A 9,044-nucleotide genomic window follows, 5' to 3' on the forward strand; every position below is an offset into this window, starting at 1 on the left:
TTTATAACTTGGACATGGCTTCGTTCTGCACTTGCTTTTAGCACAGCGCTATTGGATGTGTTCCCCATAAGCGTCAGCGACACAGTGGGAGAGACCATTCGAAAGGGAACGCTCCGGATACTAATGAGATAAAGGAATGAGCGTTGCGTAGGCTGCCGTGCTATAAAGCTGTACGCGAATCGATGACTGTCACCTCATTCGAAAGATTCTGACTAAATGGCACATAGAGCCGACTTATATAGCAGTCGGCTCCTCCCCTTTTGGCACGTTGAAGCGCCATTGGTTCATGCAGTTACACGAATGTGAGCAAATCAGGCTTCAGTATCAGAGTAAACAGTTTCCCCATAAGCATCAGTGATGCAATGCTCGTTCCCTTATCTCAGGGAACCGAGGATACATTAGTAACCGGAGCGATAATTAAGATTTGACAGATAAAACGCTTCCTCGAGTGGACTCCTGTGTCACCTCTATGATATAACTTCCCAAAGTAATAGATATCGCCATGTTTATATTTTTATATAATTGTCACTATTGTTGCAGATGATATTCACGCCTAGTGTGTGAGCATGCCGTGAATTACACGGATTTTATAATTTCTTCATTTTTCTTTCTTTCTTTTAGTTCCTCAAAAAGATTGGAAAGCCCTGGTTTAGGACAAAAAAAAATCTACATAAAAAAATATCTATATTAACTTGTGGCACCTGGTAAGGACACAATTAAGCAATACGATCCTCACTCATCCCTGTTCAGAGACTCTTTAATATGCTACTTTTCACTTGCATTTTCTCCTCTCTTTCTCCTCTCACAGTTTCAGCTCATTGGCGATTTTGGAGGCGATGTTTTTGAAGGCAATAGACGTCCCGGCTATCCTCTTGAAGCGCACACCATTAAGTGAGAGGCGGGGCAGCTTGCACACCTCCATCTCCCATTGGACGAAGTCGTCACGGGCGGGGTTACCGGCCATGCACAGCAGCATGTAGCGCTCGCGCAGCTCGTACTCGCAGCTGTTGGCGTCGAGAACCTTCCGAATCTCCTTCATCATCTCACCGGGCTCCATGGAAGACGTGGTCTTCATGCTCCAGGTGAAGCGGAGGGAGCGAGGCTTCGCCTGGTCTTTAAGTGAGGACACGGGAGCGGCTGGAGGAGTCCCTCCCCCCGGGGAGGAGGAAGAGTCTTTGTTGTCGTCTTCCGGCCCTACGCTGGTCTTCTCCGACTTCTCTGCGCTGCTGAGCATAGATCTGTAGAGACAGGGATGGAGAGAGAAGGATGGAGGTGGGGGAGGTTGAGAGAATATCAGTAGGGGGTGAATAAGGACAGAAAAGAAGGAACGAGAGAACAAAGAGGATGTAGGAAGGTGCGTGGGAGAAAAGTGAGAAATCGTTGAGAGACAAAAAGGAGGGTTGAGGGAAATTGAGGGTGTTGAAGAAAGAGAGAGAAAGGATGAGGCAGTGGACATGGTTGGAGAGAGACATACAGCAATAAACAACTGGAAACGTTGCAGAGGAAAGCATGCATGCATCTGTTCATGTGCAAAATGATGTGACGCAAACACATGGAACAGTGAAAGGCTTCTGCTTCAAGTGAACACCTTTCATTTAGGCAATCTAGTATCTGCCGTGCTGAGGATGTGAAGTCACACCTCACATGCTTAAAGTAGAAATTGGAAGTTTTATTGACTCTCGAGTGAATATGACAGTTGAGGGAAGCCCGAGCCTGTTAGTTTCACTCTGAGCCTTTAAGAAGCTCTAAATCTCCCTCTCATATTTTTATCCCTAAGAAGACTAAATATGATTTGGTTTGTTCAAATGACTTAATGTTGCTCAGTGACAAAAGCAGAATTAGGTTCAGCTGGGTAATTGGACAGTATGCTAGTCAAAATCACGAATGCTTAAAGCTGCCTTTAAGTCCTGCTGGGAATTCTGCTGTGTGATTTTATTTGGTAAAAATTATGCTTTGGTCAATTTTATATTTCAGGAAGATTTTTACTACAACAAAAAGAAGAATGCACATTAGGTGTTTAATTGATAGCAGCACAACTGTTTTACATTGCTAATAAGAAACTGTACTGTTATTTCACAATATTACTGTTTTTAACCATATTTTTGATCAAATAAATACAGCCTTGGTGAACATTAGAAACTTATCAAAAAAACTTACTGACTCCAAACTTTCGAACAGTAGTGTATGTACTTCAAAACTGATGTGCTTTTATGTAGAGTATTTTCTGTCAAACATTACTATTCTTCATCTGCAGTACCCAAAATGCCTACAAACCTAATTGTGGCATAAAACCCTATATCATTGATTGTATCAGGATTCTTTAATTGAAACAAAGTCAGGAAAACCCACCTGTAGTTATATTATTATGGTGGTGCCTATGCATGCTAAACTCATAAACATGATCGTATGACTTGAAGGCAGCATTACATTGCTATGATTTGCAATACTTGACCTTAATACAATATTAGTACGTCTTTTGGTTCCTGTACATGGTGATGCTCACAGAATCTGAGACAAAGTGCAAGTCCGAATTGAGAAGTAGTGCAGATGTGTTCACAGAATTAAAGATTTGATTATTATAAGCGGTCCCTAGTCAGATAACACAAGCAGAAAACTTTCAACTGTGTACGCGTTTGCCATGTAGAAACAGAGACAGGCAGTAATCTGAAATGTATTCATTGTAAACACAAACTTAAAAAACAAATTATGAATCAACTAAACACACACACTATCATCCACACACTCCAATTAATCCTCCAATTAAATCCCACTGGGTAACTACTAATATTTGTTAAAAACCAATTATCAACCATTTAAAAGCCCCTTTGCTGCCCAATTACACCTCTTAAAGATCTACTGATTAGGTCTGATGAAGAAATCCTTATGTTTTGTTCTCACCTGATCCCCTCCTCTCGACCCTCTCCCTCATAGGGGCTCCTCGAAAAAAATTCAAGAGTTTAGTCTTAGTCTGAGTTCTAGTTTAACTCATTCAGTACAGAGATCAGGAAGGGGAAGGACTGTCTAGCACCACATGAGATTATGAAATCATTTACCCCTCCAGAACCATCACATTCCACTGATTCACTTGTTCATTCCTATTTTACAACTAATTTCAATTCTATTTATGTAGTGTATCATCTGTAGCCTCCTGCCCACAAAAGAATCACAGCAGTGATGATCTACATTCAGTACAACAGCATAGTATCCTGTGTGATATCGCTTTGATATATTATTATTTTTCACAAAAAAAAAAGTTCAAAATACAGTTACTGAGCCGATCTACTGTATGCAACTGGAACTGTGCATGTGTAATGCCAATGAACAGATGAATCAGACAGACTGCTTCAGTAACATGAAGTGGGGTGGAATGATGTAGGTCTGTCCAAGATCTCTAAAGGATTCTACAGAGCCCCATCACCATGGTAACTACTCACATCCAACAGTCACCTGCCCCTATAGTCTGTCCGGCCGAGCACACAAGCATCCCGAACATGCCACCAGACACACAAACAGACAAACAGGCCCTTAGCAAACTGACAATACTGTCAGAGCCCTTCTGCTAAGAGTCATAAGAAAACAGCACATAGAGCACAGAAACACACCAACTCAGTCACGTGGACAGACAGTGAGACAATGAAAGAAACAGCTCAGGACTTTGTTAGCGCATCATGACAAATGGTTAAAAACGAGCAAAGAGCAGCATTTATGTTGTTTAAAGCACTGAAAAAAAAAACATGAACCATTAAATTTGACGAATCCTGCAAAAAACAATTGGTCACCAACAGGTATGAATCACAAAATACAGGCTTCAGGTTTGACCACCAGAGGGCGCAAAGACATATTTCCTTCAATAAACTGCTCGCTTACGCCCTCTGTTGGTCTCTAAAACGATATAAGCGCCTCACATCACTTTAAGTTACTAAAACATGAACAGCTTATCAACATAATCATGTCAATGGAAGAAAATGCCTTTGTTAATTAAAACTCCATGTTTTGTGCAAGTGGCCCAAGTGGTTAGTGACTTCAGACAGATGGTGACGTCCATTCACCAGGTGCCTGTGTGTGAGTGAGTCATCAGTCAAACAGATTCTGACAATGCCGCATAAATAGAGCGAGCGAGCGAGCGAGAGAGAGAAGTGCGATGGGGAAAGTTCGGTTTTAGGTGTTTGAGAAGGACAAAGCATGACAGCTGGCCGGTCTCAGCTTCTGTAGCTATTGTCATTGTTAATGAGCAAGTGAGAGAGAGAGAGAGAGAGAGAGAGAGAGAGGAAACGCATCTGAAGACGTTCTGCACAAGATAACCATTATTTATCCATCAGTCTTTGTCATCCCTTTAACCTTTTTTCCTTTTACATTTCCAGCTCAGAAAATGCTACAAAAAATACCTGACATTAACATTTACTATCTTTATCTTTAATGGTAGATTGTCTTTAGCATAACAACATACTTACTAGAAATGACATTTACATGATCATAATTAATAATAATTGCTAACAGTATTTTGTTTCCCATTTTTTGCTCAGCTATTCAATCGATGACTTCCTCTATGAGCCAAAATGAGGAAGGCATGGTGTAAACAACCTGTGCCAAAACAATTGCGACATACACTACCGTTCAAAAGTTGTATGTTCACCTTATGCTCACCAAGGCTGCATTTATTTGATCAAAAATACAGTAAACAGTAATACTGTGAAATATTATTACGTTTTCTATTAGAATATATTTTAAAATGTAATTTATTCCTGTGATGGCAAAGCTGAATTCTTAGCAGCCAGAACGGCAGGTTTCAGTTTCACATGACGAAATCATTTAGAAATCATTCTAATATGCTGATTTGGTGCTCAAGAAAGATGTTGTGCTGCTTAATATTTTTATGGCAACCGTTTTTTTTTTTTCACAGGATAATTTGATGAATGGAAAGTTAAAATAAACAACATTTATTTGAAGTAGAAATCTTTTATAAGATTACAAATATCTTTACTGTCACGTTTGATCAATTTTATGCATCCTCGTTGAATAAAACTATTACTTTCTTTCAAAAAACCTTACCGGCCCAAAACTTTTGAACAACAGTGTATGCAAAAAAACTGTGCTTGTGGATTTCTTTTTCCATGACACCATATCCTATTAGGTGTCTTAAATTTGACATCAGGTCCTGTTATCAAAGCCCTGTGTTATTCGAGCAGGCAGAGACACTGGTCACACAGAATCTGGGACACACAGGTGAGATCACCAGGTAAACTGACAGGGAGGGAAAATAAAAGGATGGAGAGGGGGAGGATAGGCACTGGGTGTTACTGTGGAAAGTTGAGGACGGTGGTGTTTTTAGGGCTGAAGTTGGTCGTTAGTGCACACAAAATAAACAACCAGAAAAAAAGGGGCCAATCACAGAACACACTGAAGGATGTAGACAAGGAACAATGAAAGGGAAATAAAAAGGTCAAAACAAGCCTTAAACAAAGGGGGGTCAGGGTCATCGTTGCCTACCTTCTGGGGAATCTGAGTGACAGATTTCTACAAAACAAAAGTAAAAGAAAAAAAGAAGAAAAAAAGGAAAGAAATGTATATATGTAAATTGAAGAGCAAAAAAGCAAATGAAAATGTCAAAGTGGTCGGGTTGCCCTGGACACAGCAACAATCAGTCTGGGGTTATTTGATGGGTTATCCGTTTAAACTGTACAGAATGAGCAAATAACATTAGTAATCTGGGTCACCGCAAGCAATTAAACTATTAAGTCAATTATTAACACTTATAAAAGGGTTGGAATGCTTACACAAACTAAGTAGAGTTAAACCACCTAATCTGAAGTATTGCTAAAGCCAACATGAAATCAAAACTGACCCAATTGGCTTGATTCATGGCACAATAAGACTAGAAATTTAGCAACTGTGCACAGTTAATCATTGCAAATTACACTTAAGAAAAATAAATAGTCTTCATAACTTTTCATCATCTAGCTACACCTCTGAAATGACTAACTTTCATGATTGGTTTTGGCCACGCACGTGGTGAAAATAACATTAACCAATAGCCAGTAGTTATTGTTTCAGACATACTGTTGTAGATAATGCAGCCTTGCCAATAAAAAAAATCTAGCCAAATGTTAAAACAGTAATTTCATAGCATATTACATTAATATACACTACCATTCAAAAGTTTGAGGTTGGTAAGATTTTTATCGAAGTCTCGTATGCTCATCAAGGCTGCAGGTATGTGTTCAATAATACAGTAAAAACAGCAATATTGATAAATATTACAATTTTAAAATAACTTTATTTTAATATATTTCAAAAATCAGTTTATTCCTGTGCTGGCAAAGCTGAATTTTCAGCAGCCATTTCTCGTCTTCAGTGTCACATCATCCTTCAGAAATATGCTGATTTGGTGCTCAAGAATCTTTGTGACCCCAAACTTATGAACGGTAGTATAATAAATGTTGCAGATATTATATATATTCAACAGTAAATCTGAAACAGAGGCATTATCACTGAGGTATAACCAGATGCTCACATTCAGGCCTGGCCCCATTTTGGCATGTAAAGCCCATTTTTCACAATCCAAATTCTAATATTCTGTTTTATTTAGAAAAATGTCATATTACAGAAGTAAAATGGGTTTGCGAATGCAATTTCATGTTGACCTTAAGAAAGGATGTTTACATTCATTTATTAAAACGCACAAATCTTGTTCATGTCGAACCATTCCCACACTGGCTTGAACGTATACACAAAAGGACACAAAAACAAACAGATACACACAGACATAGAAAACGTCATCGGTCATTTCACCCTTTCCTTTTGAAATCTGAAACTGAACAGATATGAAAGACTAAGACTGAACATGTAGGTGTTCTTAAGTTCCTCAAAGTGTAACAGAGATTTTTCATCTAGCAGGTTAAACATGAGTTTTGTGCTTTTAAAAAAAATGTAGCAATATAGCACAATGTAAGTTTTTTGTAAACTGGCACTAGTGAGTGAATGCCAAGGTGCCCCTCCACAAGTATTTATAGAGCAGGGGAATGCAATACCTCAGCTGTTACCAAGGATACTGTCGCCACGGAGGTGCGGAAAAGGTAGATATGTGTGCTGGAACTTGGAGACAGAGATGATGAAACTGATGAGAAATCTGCATGTGTTTAAATGAGCTGAGATTCGTGTTGAGATTATGGGTACTGACAGCACTTTGAAGGCCTGACCTTGTGGGTGAAATTATGACAATACCCAATACCCTGTTGAACATTGTGATTGCATGTGCAGTCGTTTTGCTAGAACAAATCCACTAGTGAAGCTGTTTGATCACAGATGGACAACCAACCAGCATACTAACTGAATATAATGACAGACACCTATGAAATAACCCTCAGCAGGCGGCGTGAGAATGTGCTGATGTGTTCTCTTTGTCTTCAATTATCTTTCTGTTATTTTTCATCATCACCTAATCGATATTTAACTGACAAAAATACCCGACATTCATGCTCACCCCCCCACGCTCAGCCACAATTGGGCTTCTCGGGCTGTTAACACCTCCCAAAATCAGTGACTTCCCCTGTCATTGCTCAATGTCAATCTACTGATTTATCTCACCTGCGCACAAACTTGGAGGTGAACTTGCTGAAGATGCCGGAAGCCGCGGGTCGTCGTTGTTGGCTGTTGCCATGGGAGAGGGAAGGGGAGGCGGGGGCTCCGTGGTAAGGAGAACCCTGTTGGTCCCGTGCGCCCCGCTGCTGGCCGAGGTGGAAGGTGTTGCGGGTGGGCACCCCTCTAGGGAAATTGGTACGGTCCGTCCCAGCTGCGCTGCTGATATTGTGGGCTGATGGGGAGGCACCAGGTGCTCTCTGTGGGGGATCACTGTGACAAAGTAATTTTTACCCAAACAAAAGGAAACAAATCAAGATAAGGACATGGCAGGATCAGTAGCAAAATGAAAACATTTAAATATATTTACTTTACATATTTTTTTTTAAATAAAATTTCAATAAATATTTAAATGCATCTGAAATGTTTTCTATTTTAAAATGGACATTATATAAATAAAAAATAGATAACCATTTATTTTACACTGTCTTTGTCACACATTAGGTATTACAGTAAATTATACATAATTATATGCATAAGTACATTGTTAATTAATATTATTCAGTTTTAAATGTGCAATTACACTGTAACAATGACACTGTAAAATAAGGTGTAACCTAAAAATCAAAGAACTTAAAAAAAATACTTTTTAAAACATTAATTAAAAATGAAATAAAATATAAAAAATATGGACATGGAAGGTTGATTTACACTACTTGTGTCTGCAGAAAGAATAGCATATAATGGGTGTTTCAAACCTAATGTGTGAATATGAAAAATACTTGATTTATGCATTCATGAAACACATAAAATCATATTTAACTTCAAAATACATATTTAAATTATGGTAAACCAATGGTTAAAGTATCAGGAGCTCCGTTCTGGCTTTTGCAGAGCTCAAGTAACTTATATTATGTCATCTCAAAATAATGAGAACACAGACATATCTCTGGCCCAATGCATAGACATTTAATCCGTCATATCACACACACACACACACACACACACACACACACACACACACACACACACACACACACACACACACACACTATTGTGTGTGTGTGTGTGTGTGTGTGTGTGTGCAGTGAAGCAGCACACCTCCCCCATAGCTGTCCTTTCTGCACACTGTCTGTGAAAATCTCACCCAACCATGTTAGGTCCATGCCAACATCTGTTTTAAGTGCCAACCAGTGTAGTAGAACCTAGCCAGAACCAGTCGCCAACTGGCACAAGCACAGCCAGCGAGGTCACATGACTCTGGGTAACTGAACCCGCCAAAGCTAGAACACAAAACACTGTCCATCCACTTCAGCCAGGAAGTGAAGTGTGCTGGACCCATCTCAGAAACATAGCTGTGTTTGGATTAACAAACTATGATCTGCTCTAGGTCTGCACGATAAATCGCATGCGATATTTAACGCGCATCTTGTCAGTAAAGCCGGTTCTGTAATCAGCGGTAAATCTCC

General features: G+C 39.4%; 1 protein-coding gene across 9 annotated transcripts in view; it reads right to left on the reverse strand.

Moving 5' to 3' along the window:
- Positions 1-722: 722 nt before the first annotated feature.
- The window catches only part of LOC107668475 (serine/threonine-protein kinase MARK2-like), a 52,205-nt gene continuing 43,883 nt past the window's right edge, over positions 723-9,044 (reverse strand). For 4 of the 9 annotated variants that reach the window (XM_016460415.1, XM_016460405.1, XM_016460348.1 and 1 more), the window contains 4 exons: positions 7,585-7,848; positions 5,488-5,514; positions 2,899-2,937; positions 723-1,238 (listed from right to left, as the gene is read on the reverse strand). In XM_016460415.1, coding sequence (XP_016315901.1) covers positions 803-1,238; positions 2,899-2,937; positions 5,488-5,514; positions 7,585-7,848 — 766 coding nt within the window. In that variant the 3' untranslated portion in view covers positions 723-802. The remainder of the gene's footprint in view (positions 1,239-2,898; positions 2,938-5,487; positions 5,515-7,584; positions 7,849-9,044) is intronic. The other 5 variants (XM_016460366.1, XM_016460381.1, XM_016460374.1 and 2 more) reach the window with 5 other exon arrangements.

Source organism: Sinocyclocheilus anshuiensis, unplaced genomic scaffold, assembly GCF_001515605.1.
Source record: "Sinocyclocheilus anshuiensis isolate Anshui unplaced genomic scaffold, SAMN03320099.WGS_v1.1 scaffold337, whole genome shotgun sequence".
Taxonomy (NCBI): domain Eukaryota; kingdom Metazoa; phylum Chordata; class Actinopteri; order Cypriniformes; family Cyprinidae; genus Sinocyclocheilus; species Sinocyclocheilus anshuiensis.